General features: G+C 42.2%; 3 protein-coding genes across 3 annotated transcripts in view; 2 read left to right on the forward strand and 1 right to left on the reverse strand.

The window, feature by feature from the left end:
* The first annotated feature begins 864 nt into the window (after positions 1–864).
* Positions 865–6,735, forward strand: LOC133114483 (ER lumen protein-retaining receptor 2-like). Its single transcript, XM_061223940.1, has 5 exons — positions 865–1,232; positions 3,555–3,655; positions 3,805–3,963; positions 4,348–4,600; positions 5,416–6,735. The coding sequence occupies exons 1-5, from the start codon at positions 1,142–1,144 to the stop codon at positions 5,448–5,450; spliced, it is 639 nt and encodes a 212-aa protein (XP_061079924.1). The 5' UTR covers positions 865–1,141; the 3' UTR covers positions 5,451–6,735.
* Positions 6,736–9,241: 2,506 nt separating this feature from the next.
* Positions 9,242–13,884, reverse strand: LOC133115086 (lipid droplet assembly factor 1-like). Its single transcript, XM_061224811.1, has 5 exons — positions 13,769–13,884; positions 12,931–13,039; positions 12,614–12,782; positions 12,272–12,410; positions 9,242–12,072 (listed from the first exon to the last, which is right to left on the reverse strand). The coding sequence occupies exons 2-5, from the start codon at positions 13,024–13,026 to the stop codon at positions 12,009–12,011; spliced, it is 468 nt and encodes a 155-aa protein (XP_061080795.1). The 5' UTR covers positions 13,027–13,039; positions 13,769–13,884; the 3' UTR covers positions 9,242–12,008.
* Positions 13,885–15,487: 1,603 nt separating this feature from the next.
* Positions 15,488–26,923, forward strand: part of LOC133114130 (C-Jun-amino-terminal kinase-interacting protein 4-like) — a 32,533-nt gene continuing 21,097 nt past the window's right edge. The window contains exons 1-6 of the mRNA XM_061223322.1: positions 15,488–15,990; positions 20,054–20,174; positions 22,289–22,359; positions 24,036–24,124; positions 24,219–24,241; positions 26,569–26,821. Coding sequence (XP_061079306.1) covers positions 15,691–15,990; positions 20,054–20,174; positions 22,289–22,359; positions 24,036–24,124; positions 24,219–24,241; positions 26,569–26,821 — 857 coding nt within the window. The 5' untranslated portion in view covers positions 15,488–15,690. The remainder of the gene's footprint in view (positions 15,991–20,053; positions 20,175–22,288; positions 22,360–24,035; positions 24,125–24,218; positions 24,242–26,568; positions 26,822–26,923) is intronic.

The raw sequence follows: 26,923 nt of genomic DNA on the forward strand, positions 1-26,923 counted from the left end.
CTTAACCTATCCATTAAACCCAGTGACCTGAGTATGTGAGCTGTTCTGCATGACTGTTTAAATTATATTAACTGTAAATCTCAGGATGTGACCTGAGATGTGACCTGACTTTGGTAAAAGTCTGTCTTGTGTAGTCCGGGCATATGACTGCTACTCTAAACTATACAGTATCTATATTCACTCAGCGAGCACTTTATTGGTCTTCTGCTGCTGTAGCCCATCCACTAAAGAGGTCTGACGCGTTGTGTGTTCATAGATGCTCTTCTGCATACCAGATGTTGTAATGTGTGGTTATTTGCGTTACTGTCACCTTTGTCAGCTTTGACCAGTCTGGCCCTTCTCCACTGACCTCTCTCATTAACAAGGCATATTTGTGTGAAAATCCCAGGAGATCAGCAGTTTCTGAGACATTCAAACCACCCTGTCTGGCACCAACAATCATTCCACGGTCGAAGTCACTTAGATCACATTTCTTCCCCATTCTGACATTTGATCTAGAAAAACAGCTGAACCAATTGACCATGTCTGCATGCTTTTACGCATTTAGTTGCTCCCACATGATTGGCTGATTAAATATTTGCATTCACAAGCTGGTGTACTGGTCTACTTAATAAAGTGCTCAGTGAGTGCATAATAATCAATTTACAATGACATCAGTATATTTAAAATAACATTGCAAGAAATATAGTTGCTTATTATACAACAATATATTTCAGTAATTTTGTGCAAGTTATATGTGTCAATTTATACTGGGGAAAAGTTGTCATAAGGACGTACAGAATTCAGGAATGCAGGAAAATTCCACCAGGAATACGATCAGCAAGTTGGCCCTCGAACCCTCCCTTAACAGGCGTGTCTACTAGGGATCCACCAGCCATCCCCGGCGCTGCTGTCTCCAGCTCGTTCCCAGCTTGCATTGTGATTAAATTTTGGCCACGTCCCTGGGCCACGTCGCTCTACACGCCATATTTCAACTAGCTAGCTAACTAAACAAGACCCTGGAAACGTAGTCCGTCAGATTCACTGAACTGCATTGCAAAGACAGGGCGGAAGGGTTTGTCTGCACTGAACAACCGCTTTTACAGGCGTCCTTGATCGTCGCCACTCAGAAGACCGGCCCCTGCTTGCGTCCATTACAGCCATGAACATTTTCAGGCTTACCGGGGATCTCTCTCATTTAGCAGCCATTATTATTCTGCTGCTCAAAATATGGAAATCGAGATCTTGTGCAGGTAGGTTCATATGAAAATCAATAGCTAGCTATCTAGTACAGCTTGCTAGCTAATTTGATGAACTGTCGCTAAGATACTGTGGCTAGCTTGCTGTCATGTTTGCGTCACGTAGTTATAATGCTAGCTAATGTGTAGACCGCTACTTGGTTTGCTATCTAGCTAACACACCAAGGCCTCGGCGGGGTCATCGGCTTGATTGCAACCATGGGCACTTTCTTTGACGCCGTTTGGTTTTTAAGTAATAAGGGTTGTTGTTGATCGTAAAACTTGATGCTCGGTAGCTATCAGAAGTCACCAGAACTAATCGTAGGCAGCATTACTAACTTAGTCTAAGGGAACAGACAACGTTAACGTTACTTGGTGCTCTAACAACGACAATGCTATTGCTAACTTTAGAAAGCCATTCATTCCACAATAACTAGCTGCACACCTATCTTGCAAAAAAAAGTTTTGCACACTTGATAAAATAGTGGTTATGTGGTCCACTACTACAGCACAACTTGCTTAGTCGATATCTGACGATGCGTTGCGAATTAACTGAAACAGGATATTGTTGGGAGTGATGGCAACATAACTAAATTATGCACTTTCATAAACGCTGCAAATCCAACTTTATTGTCGATTAAGACGTTAACTAAGTTACATTGTGATCTAATTCTAGATTTGTGGTGGCGACTAGACATTTTTGGTCCAATTATAATTTGGCAGGCCCCCCATCCTGCTTCGCCACCTGTGGAGGAAGATTCTTGATTTTTAAAAACCGTAACATTACTAAACTAACGTTAGCTAGCTAGTCTAGGTGTTTAGTACATGGTGCAGTCGAAATAAGTTCGATAGTAGAAGTTGGAGTGGAACTAGAAGCCACAGTAGTATGGCTCTGACGTGGCAGTTTTGAGTGTAAATATTAGCCAGGTAACGTTAAGCTAATAATAGTAATATATGCATAGTTTTGACCAGAAAATTGTAAGATTGGACTTATTGCTTGTCCTTATGTGAAAGTGTTTTCACTTTGCAGGCAAAGTTTAGTTTATGCAAAATGTCATTTGAATAGCCACCGGCTGGTTAATGAATGAATGGATTGATGTACTTCTAAGTTCTTGTAGACCGAGGTTTGGGTTGTTTATCTCTGGTTTTGTACTTCTGTTTGAAATTTCCAGATTTGTGTCTTTTTTAACTGTATGATAATTTGCAGCGTTTAAGGCGCCCCCATGTAAGACTTTTTAAATGTTGGTCGAGGTGATCGTGGTCTATTTAGGTGGTCAGCGTTGGTGGGCACGTTGTTGCCTGTGTTGTCTAAGTTACATGGAGTTGACGATTTGGGAAGATGCGTTTCTGCACCGGTTCTTTCGTGTGTGGGAGAAGCACAAAAAGCATTGAAACAATGTTTCATGGCTTTCATTCGAATGTGGTTTTTGAATTTTCAGTTTCTTGTTTGCTGTCGTACCAGTTCGTCCGGTATTGATACCTTTGTTGTCAACTACATTGCTGTTCTCTCTGTTTCTCGGATGTTGTTAAACCGGTCTTAGTTTGTCGTCATATTTGCACTGCTTTTTGGTGAATGAAAATAGCTGGTGATCTCTAATCTCTGCATGTAGATCACAAATCAGTACACCACATCGATAGCGTTTTATTTTTGTGATCTATTTCATTGTGTAAATAAATAGAAGTACAACACGTAGACATCAACATCTTAGTTGCATCTAGAATGCCATGCAATGTCTAATGTTCCAGTACTGTGTACCGTCCTGTTCAGTTCATCTTGGTGCTGAATGATTTCTCAGGCAACTGTGTGCTTTAATGTTGGCTGGGAGGTCTTGGGATGGCTTGGTCTGTTGTATCTACTGTTGCATGTAACTAATGGCTGTTGTGCTTTTAAATGAATATCTTCGTGTGTAGCATTGTGTTTGTGGGCCCGGCTAGGTTCAGCTGTTCAGTTGGGTAGTTGTGGCTGTGCTTTGAATACATTTCAACCCCGGATTGGTCAATTCTGAAGGGGATTCACCAAAAGACGCTTTGGTCACATCCTGAGATTTGTGCAGCATAAGTTCCTGTAAGCAGATTCGCTGAGCAAGTGAGTGTTCAGTATAATGGGAACTAGTGAAGTGGCTAAACTGGGGGAATGATAAATGAATGATATGTGATGTTGGACCTGTAGCCGCTTGAGGGTAAGGGAATGTGGATACGTAGTGAGTTGATAGTCAATGAAGAAGAACAGGAATTTGCAACAGCTCTCTGATCGTGGAGACCATACAGTATCCTGTCATTATTAAGTAAGTGAAATCTCTCATTTGAATCTAATCTACATTTCTTACATCCTTTTAGGTATCTCTGGGAAAAGCCAGATTCTCTTTGCTTTAGTCTTTACTACCCGCTACCTGGACCTGATCACCTCCTTCATTTCCCTCTATAACACTTTCATGAAGGTGAGTTCCTAGAGCCACTGATCATATCTGAGCATAGGGCTTCATCGATCGTTCAGTGACTTGCTGTCATCTTCTATGGTAGTAGCTAATGCTGGGCGCATGAGGCTTCTGCTGCGTATGGCGTGATCTTATGACTCCCTGTGCTGCAGGTCATCTACATCGGTTGCGCGTATGCCACCGTCTACCTGATCTACATGAAGTTCAAAGCCACCTATGATGGCAACCATGACACATTCCGGGTGGAGTTCCTGGTGGTGCCTGTGGGTGGGCTGGCCTTCCTGGTCAACCATGACTTCTCTCCACTGGAGGTGCGAGCAAAATTCCCAGTTTTCCGTCATTCCAGGGTCCCTCCACCACATTGGCATACAATGACAGGCTGTAAAATATAGCTAACTATAGTTTCACACAGTGGGTATAGAGTTGGGGCTTAGTTTTCTGGAATGTTAATTCCAAATGGTAATTTTACCAGTAGAGCAATAAAGCAGCTCTTTAAATCACAAAATGCTGAAATATCAGGTTGACGATAATGTATAGAAGTGGTCACATATTTTTGGCGATTGTCATTGATATTCACCAAACACCGCAACATTCAACAGTAATGTCCCTTTTTTGGTTTTGTTTTTCTGTGTAATGTGTTTATTCTAAAACTTGTAAGATGTGTGATCTGTGGTTCTGTGCGTTGTCTCCCTCAGATCCTGTGGACATTCTCCATCTACCTGGAGGCGGTATCCATCCTGCCGCAGCTGTTTATGATCAGTAAGACGGGTGAGGCCGAGACCATCACCACGCACTACCTGTTCTTCCTGGGTCTGTACCGCGCCCTCTACCTCATCAACTGGATCTGGCGCTTCTACTTTGAGGGTTTCTTCGACATGATCGCCATCGTGGCCGGCGTGGTCCAGACCATCCTCTACTGCGACTTCTTCTACCTTTACGTCACCAAAGGTGAGCATCCACCTGGCCCACGGGCCTTCGAGTGCTGGCGGTACTTCACGATGTCTGAGTGGTGGGTGCAAGCAAGCAGCGGCCACCTAGCAGAGGCCTTTTACAATGCCTTTGTCAGACCACACTTGGAGTATTGTGTGCCGTTTTGGGGACTACAAGAAAGATATAGAGGCTCTGGAAAAGGTTCAAAGAAGGGCAACCAAATTGATCCCTGGTACAAAGGATGGAAGTTATGAGGAAAGACAAAACATGCTTAATCTCCTCAAGCTCTGTAAAAGGAGACTTGGGGGTGATTTGATTGAGACTTAGCCATAAAAGGGATACAAAAAGTGAAGTGGAGTCCTGTTCAGGACAAGGGGGCATAAATGTAAACTAGCAAAAGATAAATTCCGCACAGACATTAGGAAGCATTTTTTTCACACAGGGTGTGGAATAGCTTGCCAAGTCATGTTGTGGAGGGTTTTCAAGACCACTTCATACAGTACTGGATACTATCCAGTTTTGAGTAAATATTAAACAAAGATAAATAGTTGGTGTTATATTGCTCTCATTGATTCTACTGGATTTATTATTGAGTTAATTTTTTTTAATTGATTGATCATTTTACTATTTTCTGGTTTGTTTTTATTGTTTGTTGAATGTTTTATATTGCCCATTTCTCCTCTTTGTCTGTACATCTATTAAAAAAAGAATTGTCGAGCCCCGCTGGGCTGAATGGTTTTATTTTTCTGATGTGCATTCCAGTTACAAACCCACTGTATTGATTGCAGTGTCTACTGATCTCCTGACCTTTGACCTGTGTTCCTCTCTCTCAGTTCTAAAAGGAAAGAAGCTCAGCCTGCCTGCATAAAATGCCAAAGACCTGCAGCAGCGCCCTCGTAGCCTCTAGTGGCTACGCCCGTCGTCGTGGCAACCGAATGAGCGCAAGATGCCTGAGACGAGAGTGAAGAGAACACAGATTTTTTTTTGCTTTTTTTTTCCTTCGTATTTTAGATTTTGGTACCTCCTAATCGAGGTCTACAAAAACCAACGTCCCCAAAAACAAAATGGGTGTCTCTGAGCCCCTGCGGCCTGAGAATCTCGGTTTCACGCATCTTGCCTTATCGCCATTTTTGTATTTGCTGTTGAAAGGAGAAAAAAAAACAAAAAAAAACGTTTTCTATATGCAAGGTGTAATAATATCTTAAACATGTATCTAGCTGAATAGTCACTGACACAATGTCAATCACAAAAACCTTAGAAAAGGTCTTTCTGATAACATCTGCGATCCCAATGTTTTTAAAGTAATATTTTCAGAATGCCCGAGAGAAGAGAAAGAAACAGAATCTGGCATTAGTTTCAGGCTGCTGATTGGATAGGTTGCTAATGGTTGGCCCAGTTCACTTTGCTCTTGGGGAGTGAATGGGCAGTAGTGCAGAGAACACTGTTTCTCACACTGGGAGTCAGGAAGAAGATTGCAGCCCCTGTACAAATATTTTTGATTAGAAATTTTTACCCAGAGGTTGACACTGAGACTCTGCTCCCCTTGTTGTAAAGACAGGTGTCCCCCAATTGATGTTGCGGAATTGAAACGCAGGGTTTTCTATTAATGCCTTATATCAAATGGCTGAGTTCCAATGCTGTACATAGCTTTTTATTTTCAGGAAGCCTACCATCGATCCACCATTGATCTGATTCAAAGACCATGTTGTACATTTCACACATCCTGATTGGCTCCCGCCCAATCTCCCTAATTACATGTGACCAATTATGTTACTCAGTTGTGGGATTTGGCATGATTAGACCCAATCGGAGTCTGTGAAATATCCCCATACTGGTATAAATAAGCACACATTCTACCATCAACTGTTCTTACAATACAAATGCAGTAATTTATCATTAAATTAAAAGAAGAAAACAAGAAAATGCCCATAGAATTGTACATGATGTGTGTGTATTGAGTTTACACATGGTAACTTTTTGTAATCGTGTGTGACTTGGTTTTCTGTTGCTAGAAGAATAGTTATGTACACCGTTGTTTTTCCTCCCCGTTTTGTTGACCCTTCAGTCCAGTTCTTCCTGCAGATTATCGTAAAAAAAAATTTTTTTTTGCATGTTGCCCTGTGACTCCACCTCCAGTAAAGATTTTATGGGAAGTGTGTGTGGTTATGATTTACTGCTGATGCCTTCATGTGTGTAAAATATTTTGTTTGACAAGATTGAGTGTGCGGCCTGAATGTGCATTTGTGAACCAAAGCCCTTAAATAATCTTGACTAATTCCAATACCTTTACCCATGACTTTCACCTCCCATTAACACTGTCGCATTTGGTAGTTGTCTGGTCTGACCTCAAGGAGCCCACTAAGCCATGGCTGAAAAACGAATCCAGAATTTTTATTTTCTCCCTCTTTGTCAGGTCTAGTCATGGTTGTAGGCCTGTCCCATGACTGCAACTTTGGCAGGGGCAGCCGACCGTTGTATCAAAGATGGTAAAGGAGAAAGATGGCAATCTGAACTATCCGCTCATGTTCCGATTTAGCCTAGCCACAGAGAGGCCGGGAAGTGTCATGCGCGTGCGTTGGTACGCCAGTCTACTGTTCCTCTCTGAGAAAAGGCAGAGAAAGCGTTCGATTTTAAGGTGGAGAACAACTGTGAGATAAGTTGCCCTTTTCATAGTGTTAACACTATATTTTGTCCAAAGTATCCTCTCATTACGTATCTGACAATCTAGGCCAGGGGTCGGCAACCCTGGTCCTGGAGAGCCGCAGGGTGTGCTGGTTTTTGTTTTCGCCTTAATACCAGCAACTGATTCATACCCAAGAAACCAGGTGAGGCCAGTTAACTGAGTAATCGACTGCTTTAATTGATCAATTAAGTGCTGAGTAACAACAAAAGCTAGCACACCCCGTGGCTCTCCAGGATCAGGGTTGCTGACCCCTGATCTAGGCTATCCAAGGATTCGTGCAATCCCAAAAAGGACTTAAAACGTACAGATCGACAATTCATCGTAAGAAACATTCCCATTGGAACTCATTGTAAAAACTGAGGTCTGCATAAGCAGATTTAGCCTGTTGTTTTCACTGTGCAGTCCAGCTACTGCAGGGCGGCACGGATGATGCAGTGGGTAGCACTGCTGCCTCACACCAAGGAGGTCCTGGGTTCGAAGCCCGGACGGCCAGGCCTCTCTGTGTGGAGTTTGCATGTTCTCCCCGTGTTTGCGTGGGTTTAGGCTGATTGGAGAGTCTAAATTGCCCGTAGGTATGAGTGTGTGAGTGAATGGTGTGTGCCCTGCGATGCACTGGCGACCTGACCAGGGTGTATGCCTGCCTTTCGCCCAATGTATGCTGGGATAGGCTCCCTGTGACCCTGTTCAGGATAAGCGGGTTAGGATAATGAATGAATGAATGAATGAATGAATGAATGAATGAGTCCATCCACTGCCTCAGGGGAGCACTCTTCCTGTGCAGCTAGTGCAGGGGGGGCTGCGGGCGCTTGTTTGACCTGAGTGGGCACTCTTGCGCAATGTGACGAGGATAAACCTGGGCCACGTTCAAAATGTAGCAAAATGTTTATTTAAACAAAAACAGTGCCGTGTTGCACATCCTGTTGCAAACCGTGACTGACGTAGTACGGTTTGCTCCTAAGGCATCTGACTCCATTCATGTTTGATGGCAAATTAAAAATATTTCAGCTCATGTTCAAACTATGCTTTTATATATATATATATATATATATATATTTTTTTTTTACATATTTTTTTGAGGTCCAATTCTTTTCACTAACACACAGTTAATATTAATAGATATTTATATACTTCTCAAGTGTTTTTCATTGGTTCATCCACAGAGGCACGTAATTACCCTGGACTTTCTTCCTTACTTGGTCTTTTGTGACCAGGGACACAAAAGGGCATGAGCAGTGAGCGAAACTTAAATTCCTGGTGCTCTGTGTGGCATATTCCCCATAGGTTTCTATTGGTGTCAGGATGCCGGTGACTTCATAAGTTCAAATGGAATGATGGTGGAGGAAATTACAAAGTTAATTTTGTATTATAAAAAATTTCAAATGGTGTCTGCAAGTTGTAGTCAGATGTGGTCCACCCCGAGCTTCATGAATCTCCACGAAAAACACTGGCATTAAGCAAAATGATGATCTTGAGACCTAGCTAGGCAGTCTATAGTGGAAGTGGAGGAAAATGTGTTGGCACAAATTCATTCAATCATTTAATCAGGCATGTTAAATGTCAAACCTACTTGGAAAAATAAGCATATTCATATTTTCCAGGTTCTATTTTTATCTTTTAACCTCTTATTTTATCTTTTCTTGCCTTGTCATTGCTTAATGTATTCTTCAGAAAATCTAATTTAGTTTGTGAAAAAAAACGACTTGTGTGATAAGGTGGGAAAACCCTATTTGACTCAATTCAAGCCAGAATAATATGCCTTGTACTCCTCTCTGCTTTCGAAAGATGCTTGTGTACTTCCCCATAGATGAAATTGGGGTTGTGGGAGGTTTTACACAACTGATTCTGATGTACGCTGGATCAAATCCAAGGATTAGAGATGTCAAACTAAATATAAACCAACTGTATTTGTCCATTCATTCAGACTTGTTTTCAACACCTTGAAACCCCCCCCCCCCCCACCCCGACACGGACTGCAATGAAGTTTTTATACTTTAATGTAAAATGATCATATACAAACATGATATTGAATTTAAACAAATTTAACCAAAGGTTCAGTAGGAAGACTATAGAAATAAATTACATACTTTAAAGCAAGTTTCTTAGTGCAGTAGATGCAAGGCAGCATGTTGTCATCCCATATCATTTTTCAGCAAGCATAATGTATATATATAAAAAAATTATCATATGAGAGTTCTGCTTTTGTTTACTGGAGTAAAGCTGTGAAGTTGAGATCCCTGTTACAACACAACAGCTTCCAGTTGACATGCTTTCAGTATGAATCCACAGACTGAAACTACACCTCTTCCACATCTATGTACTGGAACCCAAAACCCAGTCAAACAGGTATACCCTACACCAGGGGTGTCAAACTGAATTCCGCAGTGTTTTAGTGGTTTCCTTTCAATCAGTTTCAATTAAGGCCAATTAAGGCCTTGAGAACAAGGCGTGTGGATACTTTAACCAATCAACGTCTTGAATGAATCCAGACATTTGTATATGCACCATCTATAGCTGCAGACTGCAAGTGTACCCTAAAGCTTGCACTGTGCTCAAGTACAGGAGTGAACCAACATTTATCTGCTGTCAGAAAAATAAATTGAGGTAATTGGTTGGAACAAAAACCATCTTGCAGACCAGCCCTCCAGGACTTGAGTTGTGCACCCCTGCTTTCTAGGATGTATCCATACATTGTACCTTTGAGTTCACTAATTACCACACCTTCAATCAGATGAGGGAACTAATTAGTGAAATCACCTGGTGTAGCGATTTATTTGAATGAAAACCTGTATATTCTCTGCCCTTTACGGCACATGATTTGGCACCCCTGCTGTATATTGTACACTTACAGCACAGGTGTCAAACTCCAGTCCTGGAGGGCCGTAGTGTCTGCTGGTTTTTTGGGTGTTCTGGGTTCATTCAAGTCATTGATTGGTTAAAGAATCCACACGCCTTGTTCTCAAGGCCTTAATTGGCCTTAATTGGCAGCTGATTGAAAGGAAACCACAAAAACCTGCAGACACTGCGGCCCCCTGGGGATTCAGTTTGACACCCCTGACTTACAGGGTCTATGCCACACACTACAATGCCATCATAAAGTGGATTCAGCCAGATGCTACACATGTCCATGTGGACCAGTTCTGTAGTTCAATTTAGTTGTTTAACAGTAGGATTTTGTTTTCAGGCACAAGATAGAGGTAAAACATTAAAAAATGACATTCAAAATAAACATCCTCTTTTTAGTAGAGCCAATAGAAAACCAGTCTCCAGATTAGATTTACAGTTATTGAAAGAAGAAAATTAATTTACATTGAACATATACCACTCAAAACATTAGATGGGGATGATGTGCAATGCAAATAAAAATGGTTGAATAAGTGCAAATAAGCTGAATGTGTAGTGATGTACTACAGATGTACGTATAAGCAAGCCGTTCATAAATATTTGATAAACTAAAAAATTTTAAATATTTGAAGGAAGCGTAAAATGAATCAAATCAGAAATATTACTGCCATGACAACAGTGTTCCAAAAAGCAGTATTAAAAGCATTCTGCTCTTCTGTGCAACTGCAGATTGCGTAACCTCTCAGTAGTGTATACAGCCAATCACCTCACAACCCGAAACCTCATTGGGACTGGTTACGGTATGTGAGCTTGAAGCTGTGCTTCAATTAACACAGCTCATTTGTTGCAGTTGCAGACTGGGTTCGTGTATCCAGACTCAGACCCTCGTAGTAAAATTCCTTGCCATTAATTAATGTTTTTTTTGTAGGTCAGAGTCATTAATGTTCATACAGTAGTCACTACACATCCACAGCAACCCCAGCCCCTATTGCTTTAGCCTGAAGGAGGCACTGTGGAGTACTGCCATGGTTAGGGTGATATCCTGAATTCAGTTGTTTATATGCACCATGCATCACAATAGCTGCTGATATTCCTGACATTAGAGTATCCCAGATAAATCCTGTAGATAAACACCACTTTGTGTTTTTGTGAATTCAAAATTGATTATCGATTCTTTTCTCAGCAACTTTAAAAAGAAAAATGCTATTGTCGTGCTTTTTCAGGCCAGAAATAATTGATGTATTTTGTAACTGAAAGACTGTCTCAGTCAAATGTTCACTTTCTGGGTTCACTGCAATGGCAAGATAGCGAGATTACCTGAGATACCTTGAAAAATAAAAATAGGTACAGATTAGGTTTCTTTCTGCGTAATAATTATACTCCAAATAAGGTCTATTTAATAGGGTCATTTCACACATTTTGTTCTGGGAACATGTACTGCTTAATCCGATTATGGTTATTGAAATAATCTGTTTATATGACCAAAGTCTTAGTTGGGATACCTGAATAATTGGGTAAATGTTGGTATATTAGTGTGCATGTAAACCTAGTCAATTATGGAATGGTGAAGCTTGAGATGAGAACAGCTTGAGAACTGGTAGTGAAAGATGTCATTTCCATTTAAATACTGAAACTGAGTTTCCTAAAGAAAGGTATTTGGTTATTATAAACACAGAGGCAGTATCTGACTGTGTGGTGTCTGCAACATTTCTTCAATTCTGCTTTGAAATGGAGCGGTTTATGCTCAGAGGCACAGCATATGGTTATGATTTGGGTATTTGATTTTTCATACTGGCAAATTCTACCATTTGTTCTATAATTTGGTATAGGTACATTTTTATGATTTTGTGACAGGCAGTCCTCGCAGGGTTTTTTTTTGGTTGTGGGATAAAGTGGTACCATTCATTGGCCTCTCTGGTTCTTAGACCCCAGGATTTTTGCAGGATCGCTCTTCTCCTCTGAAACCCTTTGGAAACACGACAACCAGTGTGCAGTTAGGAAATGACGAAGTCATCTTCAAAGGACACCTTCAGACAGCTTACATATTTAAAAATGAAAACACATCATGTTTACATCTTCAGTTAATTCCCCGTTAACTGAGTCTCACCTATTCTCAGTGACTGTGCATACATTTTAAAAAGGACATTTTCACCGTTCACTGGTACCTTTGGCTGTAGTACAAGTTGAGCACATTTGAGGTGGTGATGTAGAAGGCACTGAGGATAAAGGAGACCATGATGGCAACCATGGCAACACCACAGAGTGCGCAGAGCAGTGTGGCTCCACCCAGAGTCAGTAGGAACACTGTGGACAGAACACCACATATTGCACAGCCTGTCACAGGTAATAGCTATCTGCAAGCAAAACCACGTATTGCACAGCCTGTCACCGGTAATAGCCCCCACTATGAACAGATTCATAGTGAATGGCTCACTGGGAATACTGTGAAAGTGAACATGTGGAATTTAAAAAATGGAAAGTAAGTGTAATAACAAACACACACTTACCCTCCAAGAACACAAAGCCCACAGTGACAGAGATGAACGTTACCATGGCAAAGACCAGGAAGAGAACAACAGGTACTGTCGCCAAAGCGCCGAAAACCAGCAAGGACAGGGCAAGAAAAGGGTGGCTGTTGAGATACTTCCCCAAAGACGTGCGCATGAATTCAGCCATCTGCAGAACCACAAACAGTGGGGACCATAGTTCCATAGAACTATTATTCAACTTCCGTTAGACACAGTAAGAGGTGATGGTGAAAACGAGTGGGTTATCATCACATTGTTGCATGTGCTGCTGTTAGGAGGGGAGCCTGTGTGTTTACCTTGGGCTCAGAATTCAGGCTGTCCATCAAATTGTGAAATCTTCCATGGAACTCGAGAAGCACCTTGGGTAGTGAGACCACATTGCTGCATTGCATTGTGGGATTGAGTCTTGATCGTGGCCAGCATAAGGAAAGAGGACACAGTCCATGAGGGTCATGATATTTAAAGTTAAATTGCAGAATGCAGTCTGAAACCACAAAGAATCTGAAAGGGATGAGGACATTAGACCGTTTGAGATAACTACTAGCTTTCAGAGGCCTGATTCATACACATAGTTATACAGAAATTGTTAATAATTCAAACAACAGTTTCACATAGGATATATATTGTAATTGTACTAAGTGAGTAACCCTTAAAGGCACATATCCCCGCATGTATAGCCTAAAAATAACCCCAAGGCAGCTATTTGTAGCGATAATTCAGCAGTGTGCCAACCAGGTAAAATAATCATGAGCTCATGATTTTTATTTTAATGCTAAATTTAATTAATTTTGATCCGTAGCTCCCTATTCCTTTTTAATGAGAGCTGAATTGAAAACAGTCTTAAACTACAACAATGTAAGCTAACCCAGACGACTGAACATGAATAGCCTATATCATCCTATAATTAGGTTAATAGTTTAGCTAGCGCGAACCTTCGTTTCAGGGTGACGACTGCATTTGATCCTCAAAATCTAACATTATAGCTATCAATCTAGCTACTCTTGATTATAGCTAGCTGTCTTAATCGTATGTATCGCCAGAACATAAAAGTACATTTCATACACAGGCGATTGTTTACTTGTTTACAGTACGACAGAAAAGATGTGTATGCTAGATAAAACCCGGTCTGACTACCTGCTACGCGAGGAGCAAGATCTAAAGTAAACAGACTCTTAAGTTGTGACAGTTGAAGCTTTTCCGTCTCTGTCTGCGACTGATGACGACGACGCAGCGCCTGATTCGAGGCGGCCAGGATGCGCCTTCCCGAGAGGAGGCGATACATTACGAAAGTGATGACAAATATCTACCCGCGTATGCCACGTATAAATGTTTTTAGGAAACCAAAGTTACAATGTTTTACTTGTATTTTATTACAAGGCAGCAACTCCTTTAGATCGGCTACACCATAGAGCAGTCTTTGGGCTACACGCTACGCTGGGCTGCAGCCAGAACCAGGACATGTTGCTGATAAATCCAACATAAATAGGATAGTTCTAACCCTGCTCCCACTGCGCACAAGTATAGTATCAGCGCGGCAGGATCAATCTAGTCTCGGTGACATAATTTCAGAGGATCCTTAATAATTAAAACCCACAATACTGACACAGGCACATTTTAGATCTATTTTAAACAGTGTTATGGACGACCATGTTGAGGCTAGTACAATCTACAGAACATTTACATTCTAGAGACGTACTGACTTTTTCTTGGGAACGCTATTTTCATGCGAGCGCATGTGTGGCAGACAGAGGGCGCAGAGAGCCCTAATCTGTGGCTTTCATTAAATCTGATTTGGAGCTCTGATCCGAGATCTAGCCTATTCTTTTTGGAACAAGGCCTAAATTGTTTGCAATGCAATAGCACGACGCACCACAGTTAACATCTATGAATAATTTTTAACAAAATATACCTTTAATACGAAGGCTTGGGGATCAGGTTTAAATTAAAGTTTCTTACACATATAAATAGTTTTGCTGACTTTATTATTGGTTCTATAGTTTTAAAGTTTTCAAATATATATTTAAAGTGACTCCAAAAATAATAAATGTGGATTTGGTCAGATAATTTGCTGGTGTGTATCATGTGATACTTAACAATAAATAATACATTATTAATTCAATATACATTTTTCTTATCTGTAAGGTCATCCTTCATTATCGCTTATAATACATGCATCTCTGTGATATTAAAGTACTGAATATACCATTACTGTTCATAAAATTCTCATATCAGTCCGAAATATTCTGCTATAGCTATAGTTTCTTCATAGTTTTCACAGAAACAACTTTACTGTCCAAATTCATATTTAGCAAGGTTTCACTGGATGGCACTTATACCATGCCTTATCTTCTCTCATGCATATTGTTCTGAATTGATGCAGGCGTTAGACCCAAGTAGCCTATTCTCAAGTAGGTGCATTTGAAGAATAAAACTAAGTGTAGTCTGAATTAAATATTAGCTAATTTATGCGACTCTGTGACACCGGATGGGTTACGAACTTAACTGAACTTAAAATAAGAATAGGCTACTTGTCGAGTAATGTTGCATTGAAGTAGCGAATATTCAACCTAAATGTGGTTATAACATGCAAATATAGAACGCGGCGGCGAGATTTAGTATCTCAGTGCAAGGTGGAGAGATTAGCTGTAAATGTAAATGTAAAACTGGCGTTCAAATACCACCAAATGCGTGCTGTTCCATTGAATATCCGAGAAAGAGCAGTTTATGAAAAATTACAAAATTGTCATTTTAGACACCTAAATAACGCTATCTACCCCTTTTCCAACATTGTAAATTGTCACTCCTGATTCAAGAATGTGACGTCATTACGCGATGTCTGGTCAACAACTCAGCTGTTGAAGGGAGACCGGAGGAAAATAGAAAAACACACGACACCGGTCCCTGTATAAGGGAGCAGTTTCGACTTAACCGAATATTTCATTTCAAATATACATTATTTTAGGGAATTTTAGTGGTATTTTATTTTAAAAAATACTGGTGGAGGAAATATTATAACAAAAAGCAGGACGTAAGCGCAAGGAGGGGGTGAGAGGAAAATGGAGTTGGAGGATGGAGTTGTGTACCAGGACGACCCGGGGACGTCGGCTATGATGTCGGAGCGGGTATCCGGCCTGGCCGGCTCCATCTACCGCGAGTTCGAGAGGCTTATCTGCAAGTACGACGAGGACGTGGTGAAGGAACTGATGCCACTGGTCGTGGCGGTGTTGGAGAATTTAGACTCCGTTTTCGCGGAGAACCAGGAGCACGAAGTGGAGCTGGAGTTGCTCAAGGAAGACAACGAACAGCTCATAACCCAGTATGAGCGGGAGAAAGCGCTGAGGAAACATGCAGAGGAGGTAAGCTGGGAGTAGAGGACGCAGGCACAGAACCTATCGCTATCGCTAGACTAGCTAGATAACGGTCGCTCCCAAGCCGCAAGAATAGTGATTTCCTTATCGATAGCTAACCAGCGTGTCTTAACATACACACACGTGCCCGCGGACTGGTCAGTACCTCGGGAAATGCTCTAATGTCGCGAGCTACGGAAAATGAGTACACTGGTGAACATCCGTGCTGTTGCATCATGTGCTGTTCTTCCACACTCGACCCGTCAACGCCACGTTATCAGTTCGTGGCAATCTTTTTTTTTGTTGCTCATAACTTAAATCATCAAACAAGCTAGCTGGTTATTCAGTTGCAATATAACCCTTTTGGGGTTATAGCCTCGCTTATATGAACACTGAAGTGACCAGCCATTTATAATGTAGCTAGTTGACTAGTTAGCTAGCTACATTTTCAGTGACACATTTAATGTAGCTTGGTAGCAAACCGGCCATCGCTAAATCTCAGGAAATGCACAGTGGATTGTTTTGTACTGTATTGTGCCTTCATTTAATGCATTGAAAGCGCTTTACACTGGAACACACTTTAACCACTGGTGTGTTGGACAATGTGCATGCGAAGACAAGACACTGTACTACTGTTCTCATCCGTGAAAAAAATTAATAAATACAAAATAGGACAAGATATGAAAAGATTTAGGTGCAGTTGTGGAGTTATTGAGCTAGCTGCATTTAGAGTAAGGGCAGAGCTGGACACAGCACTTCTTGGTTTCTAGCACCTGCGGCTCATGTACAGTTACACTGAAAGTGACAGGAAGTGACACCCTATTGATGGGGTTAATTGTTGAGCATTAGTTGTAATACTCCCTAGAGAAATTGGTGCAAACTCTTCTGCATACCACCGTTGTAATGTGTGGTTATTTGCGTTACTGTCTTTTTCCTGTCAGCTTTGACCAGTCTGGCCATTGTCCACTGACCTCTCTCATTAACGACACGTTTTTGTCTGCAGAACTGCTGTTCACTGGATATTTTTTGTTTTTCTCACCATTCTCTGCAAACTGTAGAGACAGTTGTGCATGAAAATCCCAGAAGATCAGCAGTTTCTGAGATACTCAAACCACCCTTTCTGGCACCAATAATCATTCCACAGTCAAAGTCACTTAGATCCCATTTCTTCCCCATTCTGACATATTGCTTGATAAATGCTTTTATGCATTTAGTTGCTATCGCATGATAAAATATTTGCATTAACAAGCTGGTGTACAGGTCTACCGAATAAAGTGATCAGTGAGCGTAGTTTAGAAAGGCACACACAAGTGTATTCCTAGAGTTGGCCAGTTAGGCCTTGGTTAGGGAGGTGACCAAGAAGCCAACGGTCACTCTAACAGCACTTCGGACAACCATCTCCACAGCTATCCATCAATCAGGCCTTCATGGTGGAGTGGCTAGACAGAAGCCACTCGGGCTTATGACAGCCCGCTTGGCATATAACAGCCCAACAGCATTTAAAGGACTGTGAGAGCATGAGGAAAAAGATTCTCTGGTATGATGAAACAAAAAAGTTATTTGGGTAGAACTCCAAGCACTGTCTGGCGCTAGGCATTGCTCATCACCTGGCTAATACCATCCCTGGCAAAAATGGCAATTTTAACCATTTAAAATTAAATCTGCAATAAATTGTTCAGAAAGTGAAGTGGCCTGAATGCTTTCTGAAGACACTGTATTATCCAATCAAACTGCATTATGTATTATCTATCTAATTAACAGACAGACAGATCAATCGATCGACACACACATGTCAAATTATATGTGAATTCTGTTTATCAAACATTCACAAATTTATGTTTGGTCCACAAGGCAGGCAAATTTGAAACATCACAGGTCAACAAATTTGGGACATTGTTTCCAAATAGCTACAGCTTTACCAACTGTTAATGCCAATTTGTCATTGTCTGCTAGAGGTGACTTAGTTGTAACACCATGTCACAACTAACCCCCCCCGGCTAACACTTGCAATAGATTGGTCACATGTTTCAAAACAGTGCTACAATTAGGCAACAAGATGGGGATGAAAGAAGTAGAAGGTTGGATTCTGTGATTTAGACATCCAGCTCAGTAACTGAAAAACACTTGAAAAAATTACTTCCATGCCCTGAAAACAACCTTTGGCACAGATTTCTCCGAAATGCTGACAGACCTTCCGGAAATTTTGCAGTAGAGCCTGGCTAGCTAATGTGGTAATGTGGCCAGAAGTACACGTTTCTTGACATTGAGTCACAACATTAAAAAAAACATGATAATCTTTGCCCTGTGTCAGTTTAGGTTAGGTTTTGGAATATGAGTCATATTTAATATGAATGTAACTTTTGAAGGAAGAGCTGTTCCTCCGGCAGCTATATTGCTTGCACACTGGGTAAAGTTTACACTCTTAAAGTTCTTTACAAACCACAGTCAAGCCCCATTATGCATCGTCCATTTAATGACAAAATAATTTGTAAGAAAAATGTATATTATGCCCAGCAATGCTCCAGGGGAGGAAATACTTAATTACTACAGTACTTATCTCAGTGGAGACATAAGTACCCCCTCCACACTCCAGTATTCCCTCTCCCTATTGGCTCCTGGCCTATCATAGTTTCCCCTGTAGCATCATATTGTGCTCTTCTTCGTCCCTTTGTCAGAAACAGCATACCGCTAAATCAGAGCTGCTTTTCCACTCTCTTCTCCAGAACCTCTTCTCCACTGCTGTAATTTGCTAATTGTAATGTTGTAGGTTTTGACATAGCCCATGCTATCGAGAAAATGTCCTAACATGGTGCATTTTTAGACATTGATTACAGTCAGCTGTATACGTTGTGCAGGGTTATTTTTCTAATTGGATGTCTGGTTCAGCCTCCTTATTTGCCCTGACCTATTTCTGAGCAGTCATTTGTGTCCCTCTGACTGTATGTGCATATGCACAGGTAGGAGCTGCATCCTCTGGAGTATCATATCTTTCAAAATTCATATGGTCAGCAATTAGTGACACTGTCACCTCATATATTGTTGAACCAGAATCAGGCTGGATCAGTACAACATTCAGTGGGCCTGGTTCCTGCTCTATACTGGGGACAAGGTACATAAGCCAACCCGCTGAGCTAATTATTGGTTACAATGATCAATAACATTTGAAAATTGCCGTACGTCAGCATTTTTCTAACACGGGGGAATGTTCCAGCTAATTCACAAATGAAGCCGATTAGGCTGGCGTAATGAAGTGACACATCGCTGCGTCCTGCTGGATAGGAGTCTGACAGCCCTGTCCTCGTGTGCCAGAGATTTCACACCTCTCTTTTGCCCTGTGAGGAGGTGAGCTTTACTTACCAGCTGCATGTCAGGCTTGACAACATGCTGACTGAAACTAATGTGCTGTGAAATGAGATGATGTAAGTGCAGAAGGTGCGATTCACCTGCTCAGTTGGATTTCTATCATTATTTTAAGGGGAGGTGGCTGTCACAGGGTGTGGTCCTGTACTGTTTAGCCAGGGTGTTGTGCGGTTTAACCACGGTCATGGAGTTGGTTTAAAGAGAGATGGTTGGTAACGGTCGTCTGTTTGATTCAGATTATGGAGTTACTGGATATGACTGATATAGAACTCACATGCTATAAGAGTGTGTAGTGTGCTCAAGGAAAAGTAACATTGGCCTGAAACCAACTTTGTGTACGCGTTACGCTACTTGGCCTACACTGGATGGTATTGGTGGCTGTCAGGGTCGTAAGGAGGCCTGTCTCTTTATTTCAGGATTGCACACACAGGCACCTGCTTGTGTGTGAGAGAGGGGTATATGGTTCTGAGGTTGTGGTTTGTTTAATGCTTCACTGCTAGGGAAAGCACCCCGATTCTGTGAGAGGCAAAGTTCAGTGTGATTTAGTGTGTGTTGTGGGGTAGCGTTACCTATAAAAAATGGGGACCTGTCTCCCTGGAAGATCGCTGTTCTGACAGGGTCCGGTTCTGACAGAAATGCTCGAGCAGAACAAGTCCTATTTCGTTTTTGACATTTTCTCCTTCCATCTCTCTCGCTCTGTGTCTCTCTGTAGAAGTTCATCGAGTTTGAGGATTCCCAGGAACAGGAGAAGAAAGAACTGCAGGGCCGATTTGAGTCGCTGCAGTCACATGCCCGACAACTTGAGCTTAGGACCAAGAACTACGCTGACCAGAGTGAGTGTGTCCATCTCAACATAAGCATGCACACACACATGCACACACACACACACACACCAACCACACATCCATGCAGACATACACCAACACACACACACACATCCATGCAGACATACACCAACACACACACACACACACACACCCACACAAACAGCTTCCACTCCACCACACCTGCACACATGCACACACGCGCCCTCACATGGCTGTAGGGTCTACACACTCCTACAAACACACCTACTCACAGACAGAAACACACACACTCTCAAACGCTCTGTATATGAGTGCGTGAAAAGGCAGAGATTTTAGAGGGTGACATTAATTGGATTATATTTAGGGGGCTTTGTAACCCGCTCCCTATATCATAGCTCAGTGGCTTTGCAGCCAAACTATGCTTGTGTAAGAGGATTACTGCATAGAAATAAGATAATCCCTCTAAAATAACTCGTCCTGACAAAGAAACGCTGTCCGGGATAATACAGACCTTTGAAAGGATTGAAAGTGTTTACCTGGTTCTGTTCCCCTGAGTGTGTGTGCTGTTGGACCCCAGGACAACTGTCCCCTCCTGTTATCACATATACCAACTTCAAGAGATTTAAGATGCATGAAATGGCAAAGGTAAAAAGTCACATCAAAACACTCTTGACAGGAAGTCTTTATTCTTTTTCTGTTTAGAAGATGGAACAAAAATATGTAGATTTACATGCATAACATAACATAACATAAAGTAGCACTTTTTTACAGTAAAAAATTTGTTCAGCCACCTTGCATGTTCCATTTTTTCCATTTACCATGTTAGACATGCCTGGTTCTCCTCCGAAACACACAGCGTCACCAGCTGCTTCTTTTCACATGGCAGACTACAGCTTAGCTTGTAATTGTGCTACCCGCCACAGTCAGCACCGGCACAGTCCAGAATCGATCCGATTGGGCCTGTCCGTGCACTACAGCGTGGTGCCTTAACCCAATGAGCTGCCCTGGAGCCCTTTTACATGATAATGAATGAAGCCTGCACAGGTAAATGGCAGTACAGCACTGCAAGTCTTATTGAAAAACTGACAGCGAGAAGAAGGATTATGGGTTTAATCACATCCAAGCCCATTTAAAATCATACCGGAGATTACAGCAGTTTTCAATTTGCTGTTGTCATCAGCTAAGTGTCAAGTCTCTCGTTCCTGTTAGACTAAGGACACCTTGTGGTCACATACTGTCATTACAATGTATGTTTTTTCCCCAATCCTCATGAATGCAGTTACAGCACAGACTAAAACAGATACTCAGCTACATATAATTTCATTGCTATTTCCCCCCCTTTTATCCCCTTTTGTATATATCTTTATTTTTTATTGTTAAAAAAAAAAAATATTTTTCTCCCAATTTGGTAGCCAATTGTACCCTATCTAATCCAATTAGTGTTAGCTGGGGACACACCACTTACGAGAACAAGAGGGAGAACAACACGCCTTCTTCAAGCCGTCTCGTCTCACAGCCTGCGACCGTAATTCCAAGGCATGCAGCGATCCCTACTAGTCCCTTCTGAGTCCCTCCCTCGGAGCAGCGAGCCAATTATGCCTCTGCACGAGAGCTGGCCAAACTCAGCTTTTGACAGGGCCGGGAATCGAACCCTGGTCCTCGGTGTGAAACTATAACAAACTGATGCTGCATCAAGGTCCGTTACTTTAGCTGCACCACAGCGGCCCCTCATATTGTATATATCAGCACTCATTGCTGGAACCTCTGATATCCAGACTACCACATGCTCTCCTCCAAAGCATGCAGTGCCAAGCCACACTGCAGCCTACGAGCCAGGCTTGCACACAGATAATTTGGAAGAAGACAATTCATGTGCAGCTTATGTGGTAGACCTGCAGTTGGGATTTTATCCTGGATCACCCATACACTAGAACCAGAACAGCTGCATATTCTTAACACTGAAAGATCTGTCTTCTTTTTATTCATACTGGAACATTTGAATTTGGTGAGGAAATGAAGCCCTCCCCATCCACATACACACATACACACACAAAGAACCGTGAAAATATCTATCATTTTGAGTATAGAGCCTTGCTTCTGTGAGGGACAGACTCACTGACCAATCAGAGCTTCTCTTTCAGTCAGCAGGTTGGAGGAGCGTGAGGCGGAGCTGAAGAAAGAGTTTAACTCCCTCCATCAGAGACACACTGAGGTGAGCCTGGAGGAGGGGCTAGTCTGTATTGGGGGGGGGGGGGGGTCTGAAGCATAAAGGAGGTGTGTGTGTTGGGGGGATGTTAGAGGGTGTGTGGTGGGGGGAGGGTTGATGCATTATTAATATTCAACTGGTGGGCTGAAGATAGATGGGGGACTGCAGATTGACTGCGCAGCTCAGCTGGGGGACTGCAGAGTGACTGCACAGCTCAGCTGGGGGACTGCAGAGTGAAGGAGAGCGTGTGCTAGTCTGAGCTTTTCCAAATTGACGGGAGGACATTGTAGCGGTCAGACATTCCAAATCAGTTCTCTGCTATTGGTTTCCTGTTTCCAAGGTAACGGTGTCTCTCATCTCCATGTACAGGAGACCCCCCCAACAGAAACACTGTACTGTTAAACCCCATACATTTATACAGGTTTTTGTGGTTTCCTTTACTTGTGGCTTGAAAGTCCTGCATACATTATGGCCCATCAGGACTGGAGTTTGATACTCTAATCCTCCAGTCTGGGTGAGATTGCCATGGATCTTGTCAAATAGCTTGTTCTTTCAAATGTTCTTTCAAATGTTCTTTAAAATAGCAGTCCATTCCCCAGCAGGTGAGGAGATTAGTCACATTAACCGGTAAACGAAGCTTCAGAGTAAAATGGATGAAGCATTAAAAGGGCAAAGGTACGCTTGTAGATTGAATCAGCTCTTTACAAACAGTGTAGTTGGTAACTCATTACTTAAGAAGGTAATGCGTAATTTATTATAGCTAGGACATCCTTCGCATTTTATACCCCAACATGCATTTATCATGATTCATTCAGTCAGTTCATGGGTCACAGTCAGGCGACTGAATGAATTAATCAGGCAGAGAAGATCAGAGAGAGACAGATTGAGGGAGGGATGAGGGGAGGGGAGAGAGAATCCATCCATCTTCTTCACCTCTCTCTTCCCTCAGGTGTAAGTCTAGGGTGGGGGTATCTCATGGGGGTGAGGTGGGGCCATGGGTGGTGTGAAGCTGTCAGTCATCCCCTCGTAGGTCACTGGTTTAACAGCAAGACAGTTGGAAGGTTCACCTGAGTGATGGCTGGGATGGTCATGGTGCAATCACTGTAGTGCTTTACTTGGCAAAGCAACGTCTTTTGATTGGCTGTAAGATAAACGTGTTCAGAACACTAAGTTAGCTCACCATGTTTTCCGAACAGTGCAACTATCATGATGAATAACTAAAACTAATTTGAGGTCAGCTTTGGTTTTTGTGTGTGTGCAAAGTATAATATCTTCCTTTTTTGTAAAAACTTTGTATGAGTCACAGACGTGTTCCATTTCAGCATACAGTGACATGGTAATAGTGCTCCACTGTGACATTGTGGTGGGGAAGCTGTTGCTAACGAGAGACTACAAACCAGACAGGCTTATATGGCGGTGACCACAGTGAGCTAACATGGTCTTCCGAACACAAGGACTTCTGCAGTTATTTGTCCTTTTCTCTATAGTTATTGGTCCAATTCACATCAGTCAAAGTGTTTTAGTGTCCGAGATAGTCAAGAAACAACCATAATCATAAACAACATTCCGCTGGAGAAAAACGACCATTAAACAGATGTTAACTTCTGGTGGAAGCGGCCGCTTCCCCGTGGTCAGTTCGGAACACGTGACTTTACCTGATTTATTTCCTGTGTCGTTTACAGATGATCCACACCTACATGGAGCTCCTGGAGCGCAGCAAACTCCAGCAGCTTGGAGAAGGAGCTGAGACCGGAACACTCGGGAGAATCCGGTAAGGGTCGCACCATGTCTCCATGGCGCAGGGGACAAGTCAACCCATCCGTCTGAGATGCGCAAACTCTGGCTGAAAGCCCTCTGAGATGCAGCTGTGTATATTCCCAGACCTGCTGTGAGATACATGGGATAGATTGGTTGTGAGCATAGCCAAGTGCACCAAAATGTTATTTAAAGGTTATAAAAAAAACAGGACTGAATTTGCAGCATATTGCAGGTATGGCCACGGAGAGGGTGATTATTACTTAAGCGTTATGGAACGAGAACCCGTGGTATATCGTGGATATTGGCACAGCTAACGGGGTGGTTAGGTTACACCCCTTAGCTGTGCCAATATCCACGATATACTACAGGTTCGAGTTCCAGTACGCTTTTATACACCGGTTACCACATTTAATGTTCAAACTATTAATGTGTTTTTATCTAACTATGTTTTATGGTAATGTATTCTTCTGCTGAACAGTAGTTTATTGGTTGCTAAGCAAAGGTATTGCGAATGTTAGCTAGCAATAATGTATCCGCACTGCACTAACCTTATCTAAGCATCGCTATTGCAATAATGTATCCCCACTGTATTAACGTTGGCTAGCTTACTAGTTTACGTTACACCAGACGGCACTGACACACACAAGTAATTTGTTTTTGTTGCAGACGTTTATCGGGGCACTGCCAGATAACGTGCAGTTATTGAAATCAACAATAGTGTCGTTATGAGTCATCATTTGCTTCGCCGGGGTTTGGTGGTCTTGCTGGTATTTCGATGCCTAAGTTGTATTTTTTTAGTTCGTACTCCACTTTCCAAATCAAAGGACACTTTAAACTCACTCATTTTATTTTACTTTGGTAGGCTAATAGCAGCGAGATGTTGATAATGTTAAGTTACGTTAATTTTGATTACAAAGTAGATGACGGTGATCTACAAACGCAGAGTAATTTTAAAAGATGTGTGAACATTCCATTTAGCCATGCATATATCCCGGATATTGGCACGGATGGAACGCAAACTGACCAATAGAGACAATGGACCGGACCTATCCGTTGTATAATAGCAATTCATATGTTGAGTATAGGGGTTGTATATCATTCTGAGATATTTGAATTGAATAAAAATATGGCAGTTTAATTTAACATTGGATTATCTACGAGTATTGATTAATTAAAAAAACACAAAAATCTAAGCAATAAATAAGACAATGTAGATATAAAGAATACAGTAGTAAAATAAATAGAAAAAGGTAACTGTCTGATTAGAGAGAATGGGCCTGTGGCTGCAGGGAATTGAGCCATATGTCAAGGGGCAAGTTGAGCCAGTGGCTCTTAAATTACCGAGTAAATATCATCATGACATGAGAACGGACGACCCTGAAGACCCACACAGATACCATGGTCAGAATGCTGCTAAGAGCTGCTGTTATGAATATGCACAAGCCAAATTTTGACAAGCCAAATTTTAAGATAAACATTTAGTAATTCTGAACTCACCTACAATCCTGCCTACAGAGTAAGAGACCGTTTAAACTATTGCTTGCTATTTACTATTTTGTGGATAAGTCATGTTTTAATTGTTTACATTCCTCAGTAGTTAGACAACCAGCAAGCATATTGCTACTAGTAGTGTCAGAAAATAACTGACAATTTGCTATCTAGTAATCAAAGTTAAATTGTCATTGGAAAAAGCCACACTCGAGTCCAGTAACATATTTTGCTGTGGTATAGCTATTGTTTATATTTGTATATTTGTATAAACAGCAGCTAATATCCAAGATATATGACACCTATTGTTTATATTTGTATAAACAATAGATTGTATTGATTGTATGTTTCATATACATTAGACAGAATTAATTTTACAATAACTGCAGTCAGCTTTACAACCACATAGCTTCCTATGTAACATTAACAAGCTTACTTTTCCAAAGAAGCCTATAGAACAGCAGAGACTTGGTTCACCCTCAGTCAGTTTCAAATTCTGAGCAGCTTAGAGGAATGCTGAGGGGAATTACAGGGATGCTGTCAATTGGTTTTTAAAAGCCTTTATAACACTTTAAGTCAGAATACATACATGCCTGTTTTGCATATAGGACTGAATCATAGGGAGGTGCTTCAAAGGTGCAGGATTCATCCAATTTGGTTCCGTAGAAAACAACGGGAATGTAAATAAATAGATCCAGACATTACGTTTGTCTCGCAGCACTTCACACGCAGACTAATTAGGGAGCGAGACGGCGACGGGAAAGAGGACGAATGAAGAGTTTGAGAAAGGGAGGAAGGGAGAAAGAGGATGTGGGAGGTGAGCTTTGACAGAGAAAACAAGAGGCCAGAATCCCTCTCTCCCTCCCTCTCTCGCTCGCTCTCTGTTGAGGATGATGTCATCCCTCCAGTCCCCCCCCCCCCGTCTGTTTGGCTGCTGACGGGGGGATGTTGCTATCTGTGCGGCGGCAGGGCTGAGACCGGGGCTGGGTAGCGGTGGTGTGTGTGTGTGTACGCGGCGGTGTGTGTGTGTACGCGGCGGTGCGCGGCGGTGTGTGTACGCGGAGATGAGTCCGCGCTGCATGCTGCTGTTTGTGTTCGGCTGCGTGGGGGGCGCGGTGGTTAACGCGGCCGTGGTGGTGTCGCTGTCCGTGCTGCTGCTGGTGCATTACTCCGTCTCCACCGGCATCCCTGCCATCACTCAGTCTCTGCCCCGGATCCGCAGGTACTCCACGACTCCCCCCCCATCCCCCTTCTCTATCGCTCTCTCCCTCTCTCAACCCCCCCCTTCTCCCTCTGTTTACTCTCTATATCTCTCTGCCCTCTC

This window comes from Conger conger, chromosome 16 (genome assembly GCF_963514075.1).
Source record: "Conger conger chromosome 16, fConCon1.1, whole genome shotgun sequence".
In the NCBI taxonomy this organism is placed as follows: Eukaryota; Metazoa; Chordata; class Actinopteri; order Anguilliformes; family Congridae; genus Conger; species Conger conger.